This window comes from Rhinolophus hipposideros, assembly GCF_964194185.1.
Source record: "Rhinolophus hipposideros genome assembly, chromosome: 6".
Lineage (NCBI taxonomy): Eukaryota > Metazoa > Chordata > Mammalia > Chiroptera > Rhinolophidae > Rhinolophus > Rhinolophus hipposideros.
Window position 1 is genome coordinate 32,745,845 of NC_138052.1, and position 26,058 is coordinate 32,771,902.

General features: G+C 37.6%; 1 protein-coding gene across 7 annotated transcripts in view; it reads left to right on the plus strand.

The window, feature by feature from the left end:
* Positions 1–26,058, plus strand: part of FMNL2 (formin like 2) — a 283,998-nt gene that overhangs the window by 192,833 nt on the left and 65,107 nt on the right. For all 7 annotated transcript variants that reach the window (XM_081051468.1, XM_081051471.1, XM_081051467.1 and 4 more), the window contains exons 5-6: positions 7,826–7,909; positions 10,945–11,097. In XM_081051468.1, coding sequence (XP_080907594.1) covers positions 7,826–7,909; positions 10,945–11,097 — 237 coding nt within the window. The remainder of the gene's footprint in view (positions 1–7,825; positions 7,910–10,944; positions 11,098–26,058) is intronic.

Consider the following 26,058-nt stretch of genomic DNA (forward strand, 5'->3'; position numbering starts at 1 on the left):
CTAAACTTTCTGTTTAACATCCAGCAAGTTATTTTACCCTCTGGATTTTGACTCTGAGTTTTATAATGAGAAGATTATAGACTTTAGATCTTTCAGAATTTTCCTCTATGGCCTTCTTTGCAGGTCTATTGGAAATGAAGTTTTACATGTGTATTATTTTATAGGTTTACAGAGTATTCTGTAAAATAAATATATAAATAACAGTTTACATCTACTGCCGGGTATGTTTTTTTAATAAGCCATTCAGATGTTTAATTTTCAGTTATGTCAGAATAAGCTTTTCTGAATTGCAGAAATGCAAGGATGATAGGTGATGGAGCTGGGCTGAGAATGTTCACTTCCTAAAGGATAACTCGGCACGTTTGTCATCTTAAGAATAAAGTATTTGAAAAATGAACTGATTCTAACCTAAAGTTGAAAATCGCCTTTGTCCCATAAAATGGGCTCTAGAACTCATAAAGTCATGATTTAGAACTGTAAGAGAAGTTAAGGATTATCTGGTCCCTCATTTTACAAATTCAAAGAAGTAAGGACCAGAGAAGGTGAGTGAATCTCACAAGGTCTACAGCTGTAGAGCCAGGTGCTTTGGTTCAAAATGCTGTGTTCTGTTTCTTATGTAGCCTAATCTGGCAGCTCTTTGCCTGGAGGGAAATAAGATAATCAGGGCTCTGGGATCAAAGCAGTGTGGCTTGTCTATTGGGGGTGAAAGTGGTGGTGATTTAATACAGTTGGGCATCCAATCTTAGGAAATTTACATACTTTCCAATATTTGTGGGTCAGGAGCTAGATTCCGTTTGGAAAGGTCCAACCCCATACTGTTGGCATCACTTTTTGACTGAAAGTGGTGGAATGAGCTGTAGCCAGGATTTCTACAAATTGTCCAAAAGCATTTCTTCAAACATTGCTGGAATAATGTGAAATTGACCATCAAATACCAAAGCAAGATGATCATTTTCAATACAAAGCTGGCTGACTAGTAGAGTCCTGGTTGGGTTGAAGCCAGTGCAAATCTGCAAGCAATTGGAGTGGTTTGTTGTTTAGGTTACTATAGGCATGTTGAAAGATTCCTACGTTCCTTTCATCTTCTCCAGCTGAAGTATTCCCTTGTCTACCACCTATGTGGACACTCGGAAAGCTTTGGCTGTAGCAGCAGAGATATTCACAGAGGTGCGTTGTCTGGTTGTGTGCAACCAATTACCAGCCTAATCTCATGTGGAACGAAGCCACACCCCAGGGTTTTGACCTATCTCGCCTGTCCTGAAAACCCAACCTGAGCTGGACTCTTCATTATGGAAACTGAGTGACTTAACCTCATTTGATTGGGCAATTTTCTGAAAAGTTACTCAATAGTGTGCAAATAATCACTACAATGAAGAATTCTTGGAATGCAAGGTGCTATGTAAGGGAGCCATAGATTTGAGATACAAAAGAAAGGGACTTGGGTGCACATTTGCCTTATGGAAAGAGAGATCTTGGTTCAGATTTTTGCTGTGCCCCCTTACTTGTTATTTGACCTTAAATAAGTTACATAAGCTCTTTGTACTTACGACATGACTTAACTTCTCATTTATAAAATGAGGATAATAATGTTTACTCTATAGGAATGTTGTAAGGATTCAATGAGGTAACTTATAAAAGATCTAATTTAGACTTTAATACATAGTAATTATTCAATATATGATAACTGTTGTTTGTTGTTATGCTTCTTGAAAATCATATTATATCTAATAATAATTCAATAATATTATGGAATATATCCCTAAGGAATTGCATATAGAGAATGTTGCTTCCTCTGTCTAAAATGATCCTGAAACCTAGGAGATTGTGATTCCCAGAAATTAAAAGGAAGAATTATATTTAAAATCTACTTGCCTTAAAAAAAATTATTTTTGGCACATGCTTGCATTTCAAGGTTAAAGTCTGGGGCTTTGCTGAGATAACATTCCAAGCTACGGATTTGTTGTGCAAAAGATTTCTTCTGAGTTTTGATATAAGACCTAAAACCGCTACAGATGGAGCAATCTTCTGAGAAAGAAAATTAATTTTCTTTCAGCCAAATTGAAATAAGAATTGGACTAGAAATAATCTCATTCACTTAATCTTAGGAACTGTAATAATAGAGAAGAATTGGATTATGGTTGATCCAAGTTCTTGCAATGACTTGAAATACCCTTGAAAGGAGCCAAGTCACGTTACAACACATTGGTTGTGCAGTGAGAGTCGATACATCATGATGTTTTGGGTGTTGGGGTGATAAGATTCAAATGGTGGCAATGGTGGGGTGCTGGATAGATTTAAGGGCTTTATTCCCAGGAACTGAGGTGTAGGCTATCTCTCCTTGTAGGTAATTAATTTTAGTAAAACTCCCTATTATGATAGAAAATTAATTTTCATCCTGAGTACAAGGTCATAGAAATTCTGAAAGATGCTCATTATACTTGATCTCATCGGGAGAGTTGAGAGAAAGAATGGGCATGAGTTTGTAGGAGGAATGTGCAGGTTGGCAGGGAGAGAAGGTTTGTGGAAAGGGGAAGGAACCGAGGAACTACTACTCAGTGACATTTTTCCCTCCTGGACTCCCTGCTGCTTTGTGAATCAGTGCAGCGGGGTCAGGCTAGAAGAGGCAAGAGAAGCATAACCTAGGCTGGTTTTAAGAGGTGTAAAACATGTATGGGGTATATGTGCGTCAAGCTACCCTATGATTAATTCATTCTTCAATGGTGCTTTATGGAAACTCTTAAGATCCTAATCATTTTGTCATTTTCTTATACAGTGTGTTAGGCATGTGAAATGTGTGGTTTGATTTATTTCTTACAAAATCTTTTTATTTTTGACTTTACCTTTGAACCTCCATTTTACAGGTGGTAAAACTGAGCCAGCTATTAATTATCTTGTTCATGTCCATACGATGTAGAGGCATTGAGATGTGAATCTAGATACATCCAAATCTAAAGCCTGTTATAAAACTAGCAGTTCTCAAATTTTTAAATTTTAGGACTCCGTTACTCTCTTAAGTTATTTTGAGCCCAAATAAGCCTTTATTTATGTGGGTTTTATCCATTAATCTTTACCATATTGGAAATTTAAATGCATGCATTTTAAATATGCTTATGTAATAAAATTTAATATTTAGTAATAAGTATTTAATAAGTATAAATATATGAATACAAAATAATAACAGCATAAATAACACATTATATAAAAATAACTATTTTCCAAAGCAAAACAAAAAATAGCGACAAGAGTGGTATTGATTTACATGTTTACAAATCTCTTTAATATCTTATTAATAGAAGGTGACTGGATTCTCAGATTTTTGCACTAAATTTGTTGTGATACATTATTTTGGTTGATGTATATGAAGAAAACCTGGCCTTACGCAGATCCACACTTGGTAAAAGGCGGAGTTTTTTAAAATTACCTTTTCAGTTAATTGTGGATATTCTTCTTTGATAGTACACCAAAGTTCAAGAAGTGGCAATTTCTTAAAGGTAGCTGCAATATGAAATCTGAAACTGTATCAATGGGCTTTGGTACTCTGTTATACTAAAATCCATTTTACTGTCTTGCACTTGAATGAGTCTTTTTACCCATTCATAATTTTGTAACAACATGAATTGGTCACTTGGAAAATATTGTTTTACTGATTTATTTTGATTTTTCAAACATCGACACAGTTTATTCTGTACTATAATAACAACCACATTTGTTCATACTCACCATTTTCTTCAGAATATACTTTTAAGTATTGGGAAGCTGTCCAGCTCATGGTGTTGAATACAGGTGTTTCAAAATTCAAATTCTTTTTGTTTGAAATCTCAAAATTTATCATCGACAACAAATACCATCAGTTGTTTTCCTCAAAGGACAGGTTCACTTTATTCACCTTTGTGAAAATATCTGCCAAATACCCAAGACAGAATAAACATAGTTTGTCAGTCATTTTACATTCCATGTAAGAAATGGGTAGTTCAGTTTGCAACTCAAACAATTACTCAAGTGCTTCTCCTCAAGCCAGCTGTGGTATTTGGGTAAGCAGAAGTGCTTTATGTAGGTTTCCCATTTTGTCATGTAGAAAATTCAAAAGATACACACTCAAGGAGGAAGCTTTAATAAAATCAGTAATTTTTATTGCTTTACTAAGGACAGTTTTAAGTAAAGCTGACTTTTTTATTTTCCCTCCCAAGTGCATGGGGTGACGAATACAATAAATAGCTGTATTCTTTGGTGGCAGCAGTTTTGTTCCCCAATCTTTGTACCATCAGGGCAAATATCAGCACAATGACAAAACAACTACGTTCTTAACATTTTTATTAAAATAGGTTTAACTTCACAAACCCCTGAGAGGGTCTCAGGGACCCCTAGTGGTGCATGGGCTAAACATTGAGAACCAATTTCTGATGCTGTCTCATCGCGTTGGTAGCCGATGGGCAATCTGGGTGATGCTTATCTTCTTTCTCTTGCGTCTCATGATGTTTTTCATGATTTCTTTTCAGCCACTGCAGTTCCCACTATGTCTGTACCAGTTCTGTAAAGGAGACCAGCAAAGAGAATTCACTATTTGTCCCTTTGTATGCCTAGATGAGAGCAATGAGGTTGTGAGATTTGGGGGCAGAGAGAAGACAGCAGCAAATTGGAAACAAACCTTTGACCCGTCTACAATAAAACAGTGACTATTGGCATCTGTACTTAGATCCCTTCCTTGAATAAGGTTTTTTCCAGAGCTATTTTTCATGGCCACCATCTCTTCCACCTCCTGAGCTGCTGATTTGGTATTTGCCTAATTCAAATTTACAACATATGGTAATTACAGTGAGTCTGTGAGGTACTTAGTAAGTGATGCGTACTGTCAGAATCAGAAATAATTCTGCTTTCCCAAACCTGTAATTACCCAATTTGAAACTGTTTGCATATAGGTAATATATAAAAAAGTGTATGCAGCATGCACAGAGGTGAAAATAGAAATTGACTACGGGAACCCTAAATTGATGATATTCCATTGCATGATCATATACATAAATCTGCAGAATAGGGCATCCATTTTTTTTAATGCCTTTAGATTTAAGATTCTGCTTTGAAAGTTACCCTTTTCTCCTCTTTGCCTGTTTTCTTTCCATCTTTCATTTCCACAGAAATTCACTCTCACCTCTGTTTTCTCCATACAAAATATTCCAAGTGTGGAAGGGATAGGACTTGAGAGGACAGGGGAAAAGTAAGGGCTATTTTTTTTCTTATAATCCATAGCTTTTTTGCTGAAATGACTTTGCTAACCTGCTATCATTTGACAAAGAAGGTAACGTAGCGAACCATGATGGATTTTTTCCTAAATCACCTAGGGGTGTCTGGGTCAGATCAAAGACCCAGGGAAGAGCTCCTAGCTTACAAAATTGGTTAACTGCATGAAATTAAACCTCTCAGAGGGAGGACGTGTTACACTCTAGTTGGCTTTTTAGGAACTGAGCAGCTTGCTCCTGCCTTTCACTTTGAAAATTGTTTTAAAGCACTTTTGCTCAAACGCAGCAGTTGGGAATGGTGGTATCAAGAAGGTCATTGAATTGAAGTAAGAGAAACTAATTAATAATCTTTATCCCTGCATCAAAATATATACAAATTAGCATTTTGAGTCAAGAAAATTGTAGCTCTGGCTGTATTTGACTATTTCCTACCTTTTTACCCTTCTTCCTTCCCCTCCTCCTTTTTTTTTTTTTTTTTAAATGTTCTTATCTGTGAGTCATTTGCTTCCTATCCAGTGTGTGGCTAAACTTTCTAAGTGAGATGGAGGTGCTCGTGGTTGAGACAATGGCAGGTCCTCAGGGTATCTTAGACCACCTCTACATTTTGGGGGCATTGTCTGGAAAATCAGCCAGAAGGAACTACCTGACTCTTTTTCTCAACTCCTAAATTAGAGTACCCTCATGGGCCACTGAGATAGAATACATAGAACCGAAACGCCCTGAAAAATCTGGACCTTGTGACTTTTTCTATTAAAAAGATGACCCCCAGCCCCAGCTCTGGGGATTCCAGCTGTGTATGCACCATGGAGGGAGGGCCAGTTTAAATCCTGCAGTCAGAGCCCCTATGCCAGACCAATGGAGAGGTCTGAGCGAAGCTGAAGGGGTTGAATTTCAGGAGCAGGCTAGTCATCTGATTTTCATAGTGAGTTCTAGCCTTTCTTTAGTCTCCTACCAGTTGTAAAAAAGAAAAAGAAAAAAATCCTTTTACTATTTCTCGGCTTCTAATAACCTGCGCTTAAAAATGTCTGCTGTCTCCTGAGATCTTGCTGCACAGGGAGTAATTAAAATAAATCAAATGAAAATAAGTAGAAGCAGATGCCATGAGATTATGTATGTGGTGCTTTGGAAATGAAGCTTCCGCCTCTGCCAGTAGGCAGTCCTGTCAGTTTTGGTCACTCTGTAAGGGCCTGTGGATGGTGTTTTCTTTGCCAGTGTTGCCACTCTAGGTCTTTTTTAAATTAAATATTATTTTGCTTACACATGGCTGGGCTAAGTGCATACATTTTGTGATAGTCTCCCTGAGACTCTCAGGAGAAAACAAGGCAGGTTGCCTTCTTTTCCGACCTTGCTGCCTCTTATAACTACCTGCAGACCCAAGTTTATGGCATCATGCCATAACTAAAAGAAAGAATGAACTTGGAAGATAAAAACGAAAACATCCTCCAAAAAACAGAAATAAAAAAAACAGGCATCCTGAGTCTACCAGATTTTTTTCTTCCTTTAAGACAAAGACCTCAAGAGGCTGCTCATCCTTAAGGACACACATTAGGACTGTTCTACTGTTGTTCTAACAGCTCTCAACACTGCCTTCTGTAGCCCCTATCGTGTCCATAGCTGGTGGACCTCGTTGGTGTGCAGGGAAGGAGGCAACCATTTTGGAATGCCATTGGCAGATGTACCCCAGGTTTCATTTCTGTGATAATAGTGGACTTTTTTACTTATTATTTGTTGGAATTGCAAATCTAGCAAAGGTGTAATGGGATATCACATATTCTTTGAAGATGGACACCCTGGAGGGAATATGTAAGGTGGGGTAACAGCTATTTATCCTCAGTAACTGAAGGTTCTGTTTGACCATTCTACTTCATCTCTAGGCGTTACTATGAAGAATGAATAAAAGTATGTAAAAAACCCCCACAAAACAGTGACCTGCCTTTAAACCCACCATTCAACTGCAAGGTGGTACTATTTCAAAATGAATTTTTAAAAACCATGATATTTGTCACGCCTCAGCTTTGATGAGGGTTGCGGTGCCTGCAACTTCATAAAAGGTTTTAACATTCATGGAAAAAATTAAAATCATCCCTATTGAATTTCCAGAAGCCCATAAACATTGGTCTGTCATTGGCTAGTTTACTGTTTTCTACAGCTTTGTATGCCAAGAAAGAGTTGAACGTGGATTTGGACTCGCGCCTGGATTTCAGTGGTTATGTTGTCATGTCCCCTGTCTGCCTCATTCCCTGTGTAGTCTGAGCTCCTTCAACAAGCAGGCTGTGGATCAGTTATGGTGGAAAAAGTACATTTAGCAAGTTCCTTTTTTAGAAAGTTTCTTGTAGGTTAAGTCTCGTAAGCAGTCAAATGTGAAGAAGGCACACGTAGACCTTTTGCCCCCTCTTGTTGCATATGGAAATGTGGTTTTCTTAGTTGTCATTGTCTAAAACCTCCTATCTCACGTGATAGTGTAGGCCTTCTTACTCCATATTTCCTTTCAGGCAATGAACGTTTGTGGTGGAAAAACAAAAGTTTTCACTGGCCTTTTGTGGCAGAGCATGTGATGAATCTCCCCAGTAATTTTTTTTTTTTTTCAACAGATGGGTCAGAGAGTTTTTGAATGAAGAAAACAAAGGTCTTGATGTTCTAGTGGAATATCTATCATTTGCGCAGTATGCGGTAACGTAAGTAAAACTTGGCTTGTTTCTTTTGAATTTTATGTGGTCGCAGAAGATGCAACTCAGTGGTAAAATTATACACTGCACTGAGGAGAGAAACCAGAAGCAGATGTGGTGAGGTTTAAGGAGGTTTGTTTCCATTCAAATAACTAAAAGCAACTCACATAATTGTTATTAGAGATGCTTTTTAGGCAGAAATAAAACAGGGGAGTAAAAATTACCCTGAAAAGAGTCCTTATTTTACGAAGAAATACTTTGTTTGGTGCTCAAGTTTCATATATCCATATGGTAGAATACTCCAGCAGCTATTGAAAGAGGTATATGATATATTGTTGAGTGAATACAGCAAGATACAAAAGAGTGACTCTTTTTATTTAAAAAAAAAAATGACATATATATGCATATTTGTATGTGCTAGGAAAGACAGATATTGCTACCAGTCTGAACAAAGGGCTAAACGAGACACTTTCCCTTTTTACTTTATATGTATTTATATTGACTTGCCCTTTGTACAGGTGGTGGGGACGTGGGGTCTGGAACAAAGCAGGAAAACAAATCAACTTATTTAACCTTGTTTTGGTTAATTCATAGAATTTTCCCATTTGCTTGACTTCTGGAAAGATTCACACCAGAAATGAAAAGGGTACATTTGAATGAGATACTCTCTTCTCCACATTTCCTCCTTGAATAAAAAAAATATATCAGTATCCACAGATAAACTCTCACACATACAGCTTGAGGAGATAATACTGCATTTTTAATTTGACTGGAAGACATTTTGGCCTAGGTAGTGTTTTTTTTCCTTTCAACTCTTCTTTTAAAAGCAGTAACTTGTTTTTACATTGCTTCATTCCAATAAAATCCCAAGACCTAACCAGAGGCTATCATAATCCTCATCATTTTCTTGAAAATCTGTGAGGAGAAAGCTATAATTATTCCTATATTGTGGATGCAGAAACTAAAGTATTAACTGAAAGTGGCTTTATGAGTTTCAGTTCTGATAATTCATGTTTTATGTGGAATAGAGTAAGAAAAGACAGCACTTAACATATATCTTCCTGAGAAATTGTCCTCTGAAATATCATACTAGTTTTTATAGTATACTCTTCCAAAGATTGTTTCTTATCTATCTCCTATGTCAAAAACTGCTAGTCCCCCTTACATTTCTCATTATGTGACAAAACAATAATAATATTACCCTGTTGCATATTTTAAAATTTGGAGGAATATTTATGCAAATAAGGAAGGGCCAAGGAACTTCAGGAATAATGAAAAGAATGGCATGCTATGTATTACATATTTGCTGTAATGAACCTTTTCCCTTCATCACAATGGAGCTTGTGAACCAGCTTTCTCAAATGTACCCTCACATAAAACCAACAGGGAAAGGTAGTGCTACTGCGTGGGAATTCTAGTCTGCAGCAGAAGATCAAACCCAATGCAAGATCAGAACTCAGAGCTTTTGCTTCCTAATCTGCTACTTTTTTGGCATTAACTTTATATTCTTTGCTTATTAGTTTTGTTTTTCTTTTGCTTTAATTAGATGAAAAACTATATAGAGATACACAGAATTTATGTTCTTTCTTGAAACGAATGGGCTGAAAAATGTCTTATTGTTCCTTGGCATGTGCCAGTTTCCTAGCCCATGTAGTGTGAAACAACAGGCTCATGCTCCTTCCTTAAAACCGAAGCTGTCACTTAGGTGTGTGGTTCCTTTTTCCACTGTGTGAGAGTGGGCAATGAGCCGAGAGGATCAGGAGAGTGCTGGACACCTGAATGACACGGGGGCTGCAGAGTGACTTGGCAAGAGTGTTAAATGCCTGAGTGATCTTGGAAGGTCTCCTCGGCCTACCTCTTCTAATATCAATTATAGGCTTCTAGTTTTAGTACTTAAGGACCTCAATTCTACCTCTTTTCTGTTCAGCACTGTTTCCTGCATCTGAGGGCATCACAAAATTGTCAGATCGATTTTAAGACTTTATACATCAGTCTGTGCCATCTGGATTAGTGTTTAATAGATGGACAGCATCACCTAGTTTACAGATGACTGTTCTGACCAAGTATTTTATTTTGGCAATCATGCTTTCATAAAAGTCATACTTTTTCATAAAAAGTCATACTCGTTATTTCCAATATGTAGTGTGGCTGTTCTGTGTTAGCCTCCAAGATCTTCCAGATGATATTAATTATAGCTGCCTTCTGTTTATTCTCTATCTGATCAGGTGATGCTTGGTGGAGCTAGGGTAGAAACAATTGATACAATATTTTTTGGGGGAAAGTAGAGCTACTGACTTTGGGAGGGGAAAAAATCCATAGAACACAAAGGCCTGTCTGTTTAAAAACTTTGTTCCTAAAATTATACAAGAATGAGCAACTTAACTTGCCATTTATTCTAACATGGTTAACGTGAATAATAACCTCAAAAAATGTCAGAGAAACAACAGTCCTGCTTTCAAGAGCACCACATTGGGAAGAGATTCCAAAATCAAAGCAAATTCATAACTTTGTGAGTAATGGATCACATATGGTTGGAAAAGTACACTTGCCAACACACTAGGAGAAAATGCTCAGTGAAAATTGATGGGTAGGAATAAATTAGTACAAGCCTAACATATTGACTTGTTAAAACAAAATGAAGACAGCTGTAAGGTCTCCTTCCACTTTAGCAATATTGGCAATTGGTAAGTTAGCAGGCCTTATAGTATTAGGTGGGTGTAAAAGTAATTGTGGTTTAAAAGGTTAAAAATAATTGCAAAAACCGTAGTTACTTTTGCACCAACCTAATCACATATGAAGATTTAATTTTTGCTGTTGTTCAGCTATTCTTCGGCCTGGTCCAGTGTTTGTCGTTCTGTATTTTCGAAGCTAGCACTGAGTCATGGAAATTCTTTCGTATTTCCATTTTCGTTTTCTTATTTTGCAAACACTACCTGTATCAAGATGCAGATGTATGATAGGAAGGAGGAGCAAGTTACGCACATCCATGTATTTGTGTGACTTTGAATCTTGATGTCTTCAGTGGCATTTTGCTCTTGTTTTAGTTTTGACTTTGAGAGTGTGGAAAGCACGGTGGAGAGCTCGGTGGACAAATCGAAGCCCTGGAGTAGGTCCATTGAGGACCTGCACAGAGGGAGCAACCTGCCGTCCCCTGTGGCCAACAGCGTGTCCCGCTCTGGACGACATTCTGCACTGCGGTGAGTTCCTTTCATCAGAAGGGAGGCAGGTTCTCTAGGACACGCTGGGACAGCACGGGTCCCTCGCTTCCGTGATGGTCCTGGGCCATGGGTGGCTGTATCTTGCCACACAGCACTTGCATTTCCAGTGATTCCAAATGAATGTATTGTTAGTGGGATCAGTACTCTGTAGCTTTAAATAGCTTCTGGGAAACATTGCACCTTCATTCAGCACAAAGAGAAAATTCTGCTGCCGAAAGACACCTCCATAGAGTAGTCTCCATAGGCAAATAAGTTTCTGAAAGCAGGAAGACGCTGACATCATGATTTAGGTTCTGTTTCCTGGGTAGAGGCAGCACACAGATTTGAGACTCTCAAGAACTCTTTGTTGCTGTTTATACCCTGCTCCTCCCCTCAGTTCCTCCAGTGGTGGGTAGAGCAGGAGTGTGTCTGTGGGATGTGTTCTTGTTCAAAGGTGTGGAATGCTGTAGTGATCAGTTTTATTAATGAGATGCTTTTACGCAGTGTTCTTTTGGTTAGGTGTACTCAGATGTCAACTTTCTAAGGAGTCCATCTCCAGTCTCTCCTGGCTGAAATACCACCATGCTAAGGGAGAGTGAGTGCTGATCCCCTGTCCCACTAATGGGTATAATATCACTGAATTGTACCTTCACTTGTAGGTACAATCATTCATTCACTGAAAAATATGTTTGAGCTTCTGTAATTTGTCAGGCACTGTATTTAGTGCGAATGTACACAGGTGGGTTAAACAGAACTGCCTGTCAAGATAGCTATATCGCGTAGAGCTAGTTCATAACTTTTTATGTTCCAGGAGTTTAATAAACATTTTATTAATAAGCCCCTCTTTCCCAAATGTTGCTTGCTGTTTGTAGCTTGACAATTTTCTCACTCATTTGAGGCTTGATCTGGCAAGTGGACGTTTCTATCCGTGTTTAAGATCACCACAGGTATTGGGTTCTTTTAGTAGAGTCCATATGTCTGCCTGCAGTCAGTGAATATATGGCTTCCAGACCTCTCATATTTGGTAGGCTTTTAATTACCTTGTGTTCCTTTGACTTGCGTTTCGGTCATGGAAAGTTAAAGTCTCTATGATGAAGCTCAGTTCTGGTGAAGGATTTGACAATTGAATATCATGTTTCCGATTCATATTTTCCTTGTTTGGAAATGCCAAATATATTCATGGGTTTAGAATGATTCCATAATAACGAAGAGCAGTGTTTCAGTGCATCTCATGGTATTTGCAATAGGCCAAGGGCTAAATAACCTGCTAGTCTGCATCAAGTTTACACATGGACAGGGACATATGTGGGCTGATTTGGAAGTTGAAGAAAGGCCAGTTGTGCCTGAAGAATTCCCTAATCAACTTGGTATTATAATGGAAATTCTTACCATTAGTATAGCTATAATTATATATAAGGGATTTACTTGAAAAAGTACATTTTAATTTGCTTTTCCATCATTTCTTAACTGGAAAGGATCATATATTGGCCATCTACCACCTTACCAAGGATTCATTTTTCTGACTAATAATTATGCCTGTTTTGAATTATCGAAGACTGTTCATTGAGAGCACATTGTTTCTAATAGAGTGGGAGAGTTAGGAAAATATGGGGAGAGTTGTCATCTTGGAAGGCATGATAATGGGACATCACTGTCCAGCCTGATTTGCTTCATGGATGGCTAAAGGTAGATCTTTCTAAAATTCATTTTAAAATGAAAAAAAAACAAAAACAGACCAAAAGTATAGGGATAGACATGATGGAAATGCTTTTCTGAGAAACTCAGGAACTATATGGCATGTCTGGTTAGCAGGTGTACTTGAAGTTGACCAACTAAGAAACCAAGATGACATTCTTCTGTTTTGTGTTTGAACAATTTCAGGCTCAAAAACGGAACATTGGAATGTCCTTTGACTCTCCTTCATGGGTTCTAGTCACTCAAGAAAATCAAATGGCAGTAAATTTCATGCTGCTTTTAGACCTGAAGCTTAGATTTTTGTTTCTGTTTTTAAACAATATGTGTCAGTGATATTCCAGCTCTTGTGGTTCATGGATTTGTGCCTGGATTCTAATTCTGTGTTTGGTCATTTATAGCATCTGTGACTTATAAAAACAGCAATCAGAAGTACATACATATGGTACATGTTTCTTTTCATATACCTAAAGGTTATTTACATTTTTTTTTCTCTTTCTCCTCCTTCCTCTCTCCCCTTGCTTTTCCTGCTGTCCGTGCTTCCTTCACTGTTTGGCTTTCTTTTTGCTGCCTTCTGTTTCATTCTGCCATCTCATTTCTGGTTGTCTTCTTCTCTCTCCTCTTCTTTGTTCTTTTTTGTCCTACGGTCTCTTCTTCCTCCGTTTCCATTCATGTCGTACATCACCACCAGATTGGTTTCTCTGCCTAAGTGTCTTCAGTTCAAATGCCCACCACAGCTGCTTCTCTCCGTTTCCTCTGGAGCAGCTTCATTTTACACACTGATGATGAGGCTTCAAACCGGAAAATCTCGTAAGTCGTGGGTGAAAATGGCACCCAAGAGAGCTTGGAGTGTATGGTGGCAGGGTCGTGCAACGGCTCTCCATGTTATAATATGATCACCTCATGGCTTCACGCCATCACCCTGTACTGGATATGCCCACTGCCTTTTAAACTTTGATACACTCTGTTATCACATTATGATTCCTCATTTTAAGAAGTCATACCTTTAAGGTATATTGCATTTTTGTTAATATTATAAGGGTTGTTTGTTTTTTTAAAATAAAAAAGGGATATTAATTCGTGTTCTGTAGAGACAATTAATTCTGGTAGCTTTTTTGATTAGAATATACCTTCTTTATCCAACTGCGGATTTTAGTTCCCTCATCTTAATAGCCAGATAATAATGTAGATTGGATAATCTTATATCCCTTGGCAGAAAGGTTTGATTAAACTTGGAAGAAGAAATGAGATTTCAAGAAATTTAAAATACTTTATAAATGGGACTTGATAAGAGAAAAAAGGAAAAATGCTGTTTTAAAACAAAATTTTAATGTTAATGCACACTCTCCTCTTTGTTTCAGACTTTATTTTTTTAACTAAAATGGATTATTAAACATTTTATGACATGACATTCACCCTGAATTATATCAGCTATTAGACTCTGTATCATTTGTCAACTTAGCCATTGGTAAAAAGGGATTCAATGCGGTAGAAACCTGGATCGTGCTGTCTTGCAACCTTACAGTCTGGTATGACTTCAGTTAAGATAGATTCTATCTCTTAATGTGGCTATAGATCTCACTAAATTAAATGATGCTGTATGTGCATCTATGAGCACACTAGATTTTTGAAGATAAAGGTTGCATTAATTCAGATGCAAGAGCAAGTAATTTTTACTTTTTCAGAATGTCATGATTAATGCTGTTAGGCTTAAATAAGCAGTGACATAGACAATAAATAAATACTCTGAATTTTTAAAGAAAGCGATTGAGCTTTAAAAGAGACTGGAGGAAGTGTCAGATTTAAACTAGGACTTTGGATAATGGCTACAGTTTCATTCTCAAGGTGAGGAAAGGTTGCTTCAGGTGGAGGTAAAGTGAAAGAGGATAAGATGAGCAACATCTTGTATCTTAGATCAGGCATGTTTGGGAAAGAGGGAAGAACCTGTCCTTTCCGGGACAGAGGCTTTGTGATGGAGACACTGGGTCTTAGACAAACAGAGCTGGAAAGGCTTCATAGGTCACCCCGATCGACCCTCCCGACTGGGGTAAGGAAACCAAAATCCGTATTTCCTTTAAGATATTAACTCCCGTTAATATTTCTTTCTAAGAGTCCTCCGAACAAATTTTACTGTTTTTCCTGAGATTATTATCTTAATGGAATAGCATTTCATGAATAGTCATCATCTGACGCTTTACTACGTATGGACATAGTGGATTTATACGAAGAGATGAAAGTTCAAAGTCAGATCCTTGTTTGTACGTGTTAATACAGTAATCCCTTTCCTGGCCATGTTTTTTTATAGGAGTAATTTTTTTGATGTATTTAAAAATAGGCACAAAGATATAGATAGCATCGATACAGTTTTTATTGGGGAAAAAACTTTAGAGTGTCCACTGCGTGCCAGGCGCTGTTCTAAGGGCCTTCTCTGATTTCCCACTCACAGTGCTGTGATCGCTGGTATTATTATCCGTACGATGAAACTGAGGCCTCTAGTGGTTAAGCAACTTGCATGGGATCAAACAGAGAGTAAAGGAGGTAGCGTTTGAAGGCAGCTGGTCTGACCTCAACTTCCATACTATGTTATCCTACCTGTTTATTTACAGGATGATTTCCCCCCCCTAGCAAATACACTGTTTTCATATCAGGGTGCACACATGTCATTAGGTAAATTGTCCCCCGCAGGAGGCCAGAAGATGTGCCTTTTTCTACTTCACACAAAAGTGCCAACTGAACTAGTGGAGATGGTGATCAATATGGACTATTTTATAGCTATTAGAAAATAAGGTCATAGAAACATGAAACCGTTTTTTTTAAACAAATGATAGGAGTAACACAAAATGTTCTGTATTTATACAATTTTAGTTTCATCTATTGGAAAATGAGAAGACACTGAAAGTTCATTAAATGAAAATAGTGACTATTTTTGACGATGGGGAAATATGCATGAACGTTTTTCTTTTCAAGTTTTTGTTTTTATAATGTTTTAGAACTGACCTTAAATGCATGTAATATATACCCATGAATCAGATAGGGAGAGACCACATAATAAAGAACCTTGAATTGTGGAGTTTGGCTTTTATCTGGTAGACAGTGGAATGGGAAATTACGTGAAACGGTTGGTCTTTTTGGTGTGTAGGGTCTGCTGAATTTACCGGATGTTGATTGGAGGAAAAGATTGCTAAAGCAGCTGATGTTTGGACCTAAACACGAGGTACCTGAAACTTGGAATGTAACGCAAAGGCCAAATATGAGACCATTCCAAAATTGACTTGGTGACTGCAGAAGTTAAAAAAAAAAAAAAAGTTTTGTGTATGATTGATTAGAAGAGAACTAGAACCATAAGCAGAAATAGAAGAGTTGTAATCTGGAAGGGATCTCAAATGTCATTTAGTTCAACTCTCTTTTTGTTGATGAGACACCTGAGGCCCATCTCGAAGATTTTGTTCTTCAAGGAGTTACTTAGTTCCTGCGAACCTATTTCCATGTATGGGCTGATGGCCCACATGGTTTTTTGGCCTTTATTGCAATAAATACTTCTGTTCATAGCAGTTTTTCTGATCTCTGTGTAACAGTGATCCTATTTAAAGATATGAGAACACCAACCCTGTATCAGTTTGCATATAAAATCAGGGGTATACTAGAAGAGTTGAACCTTTTTGGGCTCTTACAAGTTCTTTTATACTTACAAGTAGCATTTTACCTTCAGTTTTAATTGGGGGAAAAAAATCATCTAATCTCTTAAACCATTAGAGTATCACATAAAAAACATCTTTGAATTCTACAGTTAGAAGATAAAGCCCTTTTTATGTCAATTCATTACAAGGAGGTTGAACTCCTTTTTGTTCACTTGAAAGATTATATAAATTAGGAATGTAATTTTTGAAATGATCACTTTTTTTCCTTTTTCTTTTCTCCCCCCAAATATACAAAATCAACTCAGATTTTTTTATGGTCTTCATTATTGAGAGTTTACATCTGTATTTTATTCTACATGTATTCCTTTTCCTTAACTCCATTTATTTTAAATATTCCCTATGGAAGGATATTGAAGAATCTATCTCCGTAGATGCCAACTTAAAGAAAAACTACAAATAAAAATAAAAAATTATTCTCATGGAATTTCCCCTGTTCATTAGATGAGATGACATTAAAATGACTAAGATTTTAATTAACAGTTAATTTAGAAATGGGTAAAATACTGTTAAAGAATGGAAGAAAAAAGAATAAAGAGTAGACAATCATAGGAAACACCCGAGTTTTATTTGCGAGGGAGGAAAAATGTTGAAGGCATTGCTTAACCTGATAAAGATCTGAGGTTGAAGAAAATGCAATAACCTTCTATAAAATATAGACTTTCTAAATTTGCAGACTTTACAAAAATAATCTGTAACTACAAACTTTCAGTTTTACTTTCAGCACATTGTAAGCAGAAACAACTGAAAGTATTGGGTTGTTGCATTTTCAGATTTTTGCATTTCTTTGTTTATTTGAAGTTTCAAAAAGAGACAAATGTACTTGGGCTAAGAACGTACATTCCAACTTTTCAGGTTGGAGTTTATTTTAATGGCCCTGATAGTGAAAATGGTGACAGCTTTAATTATAGCTTGTTGGGTACACCATACTGGCAGTTTTGTCCAGTATTTCCCACTATGAGTTTAACTTAACTTTATCGTGTCTTTTCTCTAATGGAAATGGAAAAAAAAATCACCTAGCCAAAGCATTGTTGGGGATCTGTCTCATAGACTACCAGATTGATGGAGATAATAGGGTCTGGGACCTGCCTCATGTTGTGAGATTAAATTAATAATTCCTGTAAAGAAACTGGCACAATAGTAATCAATAAATGTGAACTGTATAGAATTGAGGGAAATAACTAAAGATGACTCAGCAAATTTCTATAGCTGTGGTCTAGTACTTTCATCAGTGAGATTCATTACGTACTTAAGATGCAAAGGGTACTTTGCCAGGTACCGAGGATACAGAAAGAGACATTAAATAGTATATTTGTACATGATTCGTGACTGATAAAGGATGTGTTCTTACTTACATCATTATATCTTAATGAAATCTTTGGGAGTTATTCAAGGATTATTGGCCCCATTTTACAGATGAGGAAGCTGAGCCTCAGAGAAATTATCTGTAGCTAGCAAGTGACAGAGCCAGGATTCATAATCAAAGTCTTCTGACTTGTTCTATGCCACAATGTCTTTATGATTTGATTAAGAAAAAAGTATATGTATGTATGTGTGTGCATGTGCACACTAACATATGTTAAGTGTCATATGAGCATAACTAAAACTAGTGATATGGAACTAGAGTGAACAACAAAACCTAAGGAAGATTCATAATGTGGTCTGGACGTGAAACAACAGTGAGTGAGACTTGGAGGAGTGACTAGGAAAGAGGAGGAATAGGGTGGTAAGTCAGTGGTTCTGTGGTAAGACTGTATGGTTTGTTTAGGAAACAATGAATGAATGAGTGTGGCTGGAAGTAGTTTAGAGCCAGTTTATGTAACATATTGAAAGCCAGGCTATGGAGTTGTCATTTTCGCTCATTGGCAATGATTTGCTGAAAGTTTATGAAAAGAGGGGGCAATTTAGGATAAACATAGAAGTATTTCTATCTAAAGGTCACAGGAGGTAGACGGTTTCCTGGGATACTTTTCACATAGGGATATATCCTGATTAATTAGCCACTCAATAGCAAATGCCTTTCACAAAGGGAATAGAATGAAAAATCAGAAAATTAAGGCTAACAGTGGCTCTCCATTCATATGATGGGTTGGCAGCCCGTTCATTCACTTACTCTATTCGAAAAGCATGTACTGAGACCTTTCGATTTACAGGTTCTGGTCTAGCTGTCATCTGGTCCTATAATGGGAAATGTAGATGAACAGAAAATTTCAATAGCTATAGAAAAGGTTCATGAGCAGTTTTGTGTACATTCCTCCCTCTCTCCCTCCCGTTATCCCCACTTTGAACTATCTAGATTCGACTCTTTTAGCTCTATTTCTTTTGGCTATAAAGACATTCAGAAAAGTCCTTGGCTCGTTCTCTATACTAGTATCATATATTTTATGAGTTTAATTGATAGAAAAAATATACCCAAGTGATGTCATGTCTGAAGGGTAAGACAGAGGAAACCTAAAAACCCCAAATCTTTGTAAAGTTCTATTAGCCCAGACCTTGGAACCATAAAAAAACTAGTATGATTATGCCAAATTATGTGACATACCCAGTTGGCATTGCATTACAGTTGGGTTGAACTCTTATATTAACTTTCAAGGGAGTTATAATTACTGTTCTTTATTTATAGGTAGATATTCGTTTGATATCTGAATAGACTGTTTGAAAATGCTTTTTGTAAGAGTAAAAAGATGTACGTTATTTTTTTCTTATTGCTGTTAGGATCTTGATATTACAAATCTCACAAATGTTGGCCATTTTTTTTCTTTTTTTTCTTTTTTCTCTTTTTTTTTTTGGCCAGCCTGTGGGAAAGCCTGGTTAGGTCAGTGCAGGAAATGTTCATCCAAGGTTCTGCAGTAATACATTGTCTGTGGATAATACAGGCTCAGAGGGAGAGGCAGACATGTACATAACCTACATACAAGAAAACTGAAAATTTCTAAATGTCTAGAAATAAGTGTATGTTCAGATAATAGATAAGTGATCTACTGATTTCAAGGCATCACTGAGTGAACAGCAGCTGCCATTTTGGTGCTCACTATTTGATCACATGTAGCGTTCGGTCTTTTTCCTGTTCTCCCAGAATTATCATAGACACACTACTTATAATTTATTCTCATATTTATCAACCATTGTTATTTTTTAATGTACTGCTTTTGCTTTTCACTGTGGTAGGAACACTTAACATGTGATGTGCCCTCTTAACAAAATTTTAAGTGTATAATACATACAGTATTGTTAACTGTAGACATGGTGCTGTACAGCCGATCTCTATAATTTATTCTCCTTGTATAACTGAAATCTTATACCTGTTGGTTAGCAACTCCTCATTTTGATCTCCCTTGGCCTCGAGCACCCACCATTCTACTCTCTGCTTCTACGAGTCGGAATATTTTAGATGACTCATATAAAAAATATCATACAGCATTTGTCCTTCTGTAATTGGCTTATTTCACTTAGCATGACATCCTCAAGGTTCATCCAGATAGCATATTGCAGGCTATTCTTATTTTTGAAGGTTGAATAATATAAGAGTCCATTGTATGTATTTACCACTTTTTCTTTATTCAGTCATCTGTTGGTAGACATTTAGGTTGTTTCTGCATCTTACTAGCTATTGTGAATAATGCTGCATGAATATGAGAGCGCAGCAATCTCTTCGAGATCCTGATTTTAATTCTTTTGGATAAATACTCAGAAGTGGCATTGCTGGGTCAGGTCATAGCAGTTCTATTTGTAATTTTTTGAGGAATGTTCATGTATTATTTTCCATAGTGCTTGTACCAGTTTGCATTCCTACCAACAATATACAGGGGTTCCCCTTTCTCCACAGCCTTACAAGCACTTGTTATCTTTTGTTTCTTTGAAAGTGGCTATCCTGACAGGTGTGAGCTGATATCTCACTGTGATTTTGATTTTCATTTCTCTGATGATTAGCGATGTTGAGCGTCTTTTTATATACCTTTTGGCTGTAGTCTTGGGAAAAATGTTTATTCAAGTCCTTTGCCCGTTCTTTACTTGGGTTATTTGATTTCTTGAGTTGTAGGAGTTTCTTATGTATTTTCCATATTAACTCCTTATCAGATATATGGGAAATATTTTCTCCCATTCTGCAGGTTACGTTTTCACTGAAATTGTTTTCTGTACTGTGCAGAAGCTTTTAAGTTTTATATGGTCCGACTTGTCTGTTATATTCCTAAACATGAAGAACTACTTCAAAATTACTGTAGCTTCCTTTTTAAACTCCCTTACAATGAGTAGTGGTTTAAAGACAGCAAAATCAGACTCTAACTGGAACTCTCACAGGCATTATGTATAACTCAGGCTACTAACCTATACTTGGCAAGAGAAATTCTTGTGTATCTGTTTTATGGTCATGCAGATCCGAGAGAGCTACTTCCCCAGGTTTCCTTTGCAGGTCTTGCCATTGTTTTAGCCTTCTGGAGTCAAAAATTCAGACTTTACTTGTCTTGTCATTTATTAGAGTAAGTCATCTGGTTGGAGCTCACTCATCAATCGTTCTTAAAGGCTTTCAAAACAGAAGTACCTTTTGTCCTTGTAGCACCTGCGGCCACAGCTGTCTATGTGGGTTGAGTTGCTCACTACGTGCTTCTCAGATTCATCGCCACACATGAACGAGGTGGCGCAGTTGGCAGTGGTCACCATAGTACTAGACAGGAAATGTTTTGTATAGGTTGCTTAAAAGATATTTGGGAAAATCACGTAGTTTTTATGCCTATTACTCATATTCACATTGATTTATAACTTCTTCATTTATTACTATTTCATATAACTACTGGAGCATAACATTAATACAAGTGGTTAGAGTCGTTTCTGTTTGGTTTTGAAATGAAGTCAGTTTTGGAACCTATTTCTTTCCATATTCACGGAAGTTGTGAATTCTAATTGCTAGCCACTCCCAGATAGTGTCTCATCTTTGAATGATGGGGTAACATTTAGTTTTAGTTCAGTGCTTGGCAAGATATCAGGCAATTCTCAAAGTTGATGGTGAAGAGGGCCTGAGAAATTTGGTGGTGTTAGTTTCCCAAGGTTTCTGTCAAAATGGCCTCTGAAAAAAACAGGATTTCCTTAAAACTCGTGAGACCTCAAAAAACAGCCCTGAATATCTCTTTCCCATTATTTTTCCTACACATGGCAGGAGCTCCAAAAATTAGACTCAGGACTACTTTCTGTCACTGAGAAACCCCTCTTGTGTGTCTAGATTTCCAGAGCCTCAAAGCTCTGCTTGCCTGTTGGAGCATGGAAGGGTCTCAGAACGGCATTTAGTTAGTCTGCCCCAGTGGTCCAGGCATTAGGTCACAATTATTCCATAAATATTTTATTCCCTTGCTTTTTCCTTTGGAATCCAAGGGAGTTCTCTTTGATCCCCACATCTCAGGGAACCTGCCCCGAGACACCAGAGAGACCTAAATATTTCAGAACCTCATGGAACCTGTTCCCATCAGCTTGAAGGAACGGTTACACTTCAGAATGAGTACGTTGGGCAGAAAATGATCTCTAAATATCAGTGAGGGGATATCAGTGAAAATGGGAGAATAAGGACCTCCATAAATGCTCTCATCCATAAAAGCAAAGAGAAAACTGACAAAACATGCCAGAATCAACTTTTTCAATACTCTAGGAATTAAAGTCTCACTGCAATCTGGGGAGCATCTATTCAGGAAAAACAAGTGAATCTAAATAAGCACAGCTAGCTTTGTGGTGTTCTAACGCATGCTGTTCCCCTCCCCACCTTGAGTTCCACAGCAGCATTGGAAACCAGTAGCTCCATCATCACAGTGCAGACCATCAGCCTGGCAGCCAGTGTAGAGGGATGAGTGGAATAGAAGCTCTTTCCAAGCCCGTCTTTTCCCTCCTCATCCTAGGTTAAGTATGATGTACCATGAGATTTCAGAACTACCTGTGAGGAAGCCAATTTCAAGTGTTAGGTAAAAGAACATGCACCATTAGCTGTTGACAGTGTCTGGGATCACTCAAGGCATCTTACATGGGACAGGACTAAAGCTCTTCTGCCTCAGTTGTCCATAGGAGACCATGCAGAAACCAGTGCTGCCTCCCACTGGAGCCTTTTTAATACACCACAATGAACTGGAGGCACAGTCTCAATCTGGCTCTGTTCACATCGTCTCTGTTTTGTATGAAGTCTCATAAAAGCTTGAAGAAGAAAATATTATAGTAATTGGTTTCACTTTATGTAATTCTGTAATAGAATTTGTGCCAAGGGTATTGGTTTACCACAGAGGCACCCATACCTCCTACCGAGTCATTCGCTTAATCCCTGTAAAGTTCAAGTCTTTGTGGGCAGTATATTCCGAGAGCTAATTTAGGGTTATCAGTGCTTGGACAAGGTGATAATAGCTCAGCCTGAGGGCTGTCATACACCCGGATGCACGTTGCCTGATTTACCTTTTCAAAGATAGTACATTAAATCGTATTTACTAGTGTTAACATGATTATGCAACCGCACCTTGTACATACAATATTTGACGGTTGTGATTAGTTTCATTTGAACGGTTTGAATTTTTCATTGGTGACTAATTATTGCTGTGATTTCCCAACCTTACCTAAGGGAATCAGTGTGACTCACACACTCAGTAGAGTTCCGTGGCACTAATCAGTTACCCTTACCTTTTTCTATGGAAAGTGCTAATCATTGTATGCAGAGGCTTATTGACATCCAGGGGGTTTGCAGCACCAGGGGAAAAGATTTTCAAAGCTTAATTTTTCTGATGATACTTAGTTTTTTGGTTACCTGTGTTGTGGAATTTGGCCTCATCACGGACACCTTCAGCTGTGGGTAGATCAGGGCCAGCTCTCCACCTTCTAGGAAACATTCCGTAGAGTGATTGAAGTGGAAAAAGCATTATGACCACATTCTCCAGTTAGCCTTCTGTCTTTAGGGGAATCTAAACCTAGACCATCCACAAGAGTTCATTTTTTTATGCAATGTTTTTTTTTTCTTTATTTGGAGGCTAATACACATCCATGATTGAAAATTTTAAATATAGACAAAAATAATGAATGAAAGTATGTAGTTCCACCACTCAAAGGACCGTAAGACAGGTATGTTTTAAATCTACACTGGTAATATTTCATATTCAGTTCAGTTATGTTCATTGTCATGTCAGCTTTACAATACTCATCCCACAATTTATCCATTCCTTTTATATTTACTTCTTGAATTACAGTCCTATTTAAAAACAACTGTTATATGCTTAAAGACAGTTACAGAGAGTATGTCTATCTTAACTTAGTCAAGTCTGCCTTGATTGAGAAAAGGTTCACTATATAGGAATTTGAAGTACGATGCTTTGCAGAAAAAAAAGTGTTCTTTAAGAAGGCGTGACTGTCCTCACTCCACCATATCGTGCTGTGCAGGTGTGTGTACTGTGCTTGAGTTTATTTTACATATATATATTGTGCATGCAGCTCCAATGCACGATGACACTGTCCAAAACCCCATCCCTGTGAAGCTAGTTTTATTAGATTCTCCGAAAGTGACTCCGAATTACCAACAGAATTAGGACTAACACTTTACCACAATAAGGACACGGGAATACGGAGATCAATTCAGAAGAATTGGCTTCTGGAGCTTTCTACCAGCCGTAGAAAATCAAACCAAATCTCTTATTGAAGCCCCAGAGTTGGTTTTATTAAACGTCTACTATTTGTGCTAGACTATACTAAGTGCTAAGGGAAAGTGAAATATAAATATGTTGTTTCTGCCCTCATGGTCTTACCATCTAGTTCAGGAAGCAGTAGATAATTATATTAATAATTCCTGTATTAATCTTACTGTGTTTCCCTGAAAATAAGGCCTAGCTGGGCCATCAGCTCTAATGCATCTTTTGGAGCAAAAATTAACATAAGACCCAGTCTTATTTTAATATAATATAAGACCGGGTATAATATAATATAATATACCCGGTCTTATATAATATAATATAGACCGCATCTTATATTAATTTTTGCTCCAAAAGACGCATTAGAGCTGATGGTCCATCTAGGTCTTATTTTCGGGGAAACATGGTAGATACTTTTACACTAGTAGCCATTACTTTCAATTAATAATGACAGCTATTCCTCTAATCAACTATTATATACCTAACAAGTGATTCCACTAAAGAAATACAAAACTGAGGTTAAAATAAATTAAGAAAGATAAGAGGAAGTGAAAGAACTTCTGATGTGACAGGGAAGATCACGTATTCTTGGGTCAGAATCTTGGGTGTGTGTCTGTTGTTTGAAGGTGCAGCAGTCTCTGGGAGACCTGCATCAGAGGTCTTGACGGCCATGGTCAGGCTGGGGTTATGGCAAAGTGACACATTTTAAAATTGTATTTTAGATGCTGAAATTGGGTTTAACTAACACCAAAATCTGAATTTGTTTCCTTAACTTTGGTTTTGCATTAAAAAATGAATTAGGCCAACTTCCATTGCTGAAATTTTATTTCTCAGTGTGAATAAAGTAATTCCTTGAATAACGCGTTCTTCTAACTAGCATGAGCAAACTAATTCTGTACATTCTGGTATATTGAGGCAAGTGACTCACTGAAGTGTTCATCAAAAATTTATGTGGCACATTAGTAGGCTCATATGAAAGAATCATCTTTCTTCCATTTGATAAGTTTTTGAATAAAAAATAAAATGTAAAAGGGCTCTCAGCTGAACAGTTTCAGACAAATTCAGCTTTCACCTCTTAGCCTGCACCTGTAGGACTTTTGAAAGGAGTTAGTATTAATCATAACTTCCTTTAATTTTTTTTTTTTCATTAGTTCAGTTCAAGAAGAAGGAAAGCTTATTTTGGGGAGCATTTCTGTCCTTCACTGTCTATGGGAAAGTAGTTGACGACTTGAAATTTGCTTTTATTTCAGGCTTGGAGTTGCAGAGAAAACTGCACTCTGAGGCAGTAATTTAAAGCTCATGTTAAAGCCCTCAGTGTTGTCATCTTCTCTACTTGCACCGTATTGTCACTTCTTTACTACTTGCAGGCTCTGATAAAGCTCCAGACAGAACCTCTAAGTCTTAGCAATGTAGGGTCTCTAGAATGAATCATAGCAGCATATTTCCACCTAAGTTTCAGCTTGCATACGAGGCTTTCGGTGAGGGATCAGACTGTGGAGGCATTTGCATACTATTAAGGTTATGCACATTGTTAAGGTGTCATATCACAGGCCGATGTCACAGTTGCTAGTATACGACATGGCCTTGGCTTAAACGCTGCTGCAGCGACTTGTGAGAGCACTCACGGCAAGGTGCTGTTTACACTGTGTCAGCGATTGGAAGGGCTGTACCTGAGCTAAGTTTCACTCCTTCATTTATTGGCAAATGCAGTCTGCGAGAGTGTTGCCTTAGGTCCCCTCTGCAACTCTGGCTTGGCCTACGTATTAGGAGCTGGGGTTGTTGATGAACCCCACCTACAGTCTGATTTGTTCCGTGCTGTGGAGTGGAGTTTCCCTGTCTGTGGCTACCTCACTTGACACAATGACGACCTGTGTACATAGTGCTGCTGGCCTCACAGTCTACGGAAATAGCTGTGTGGTGATGGGTTTGGTGGTGGT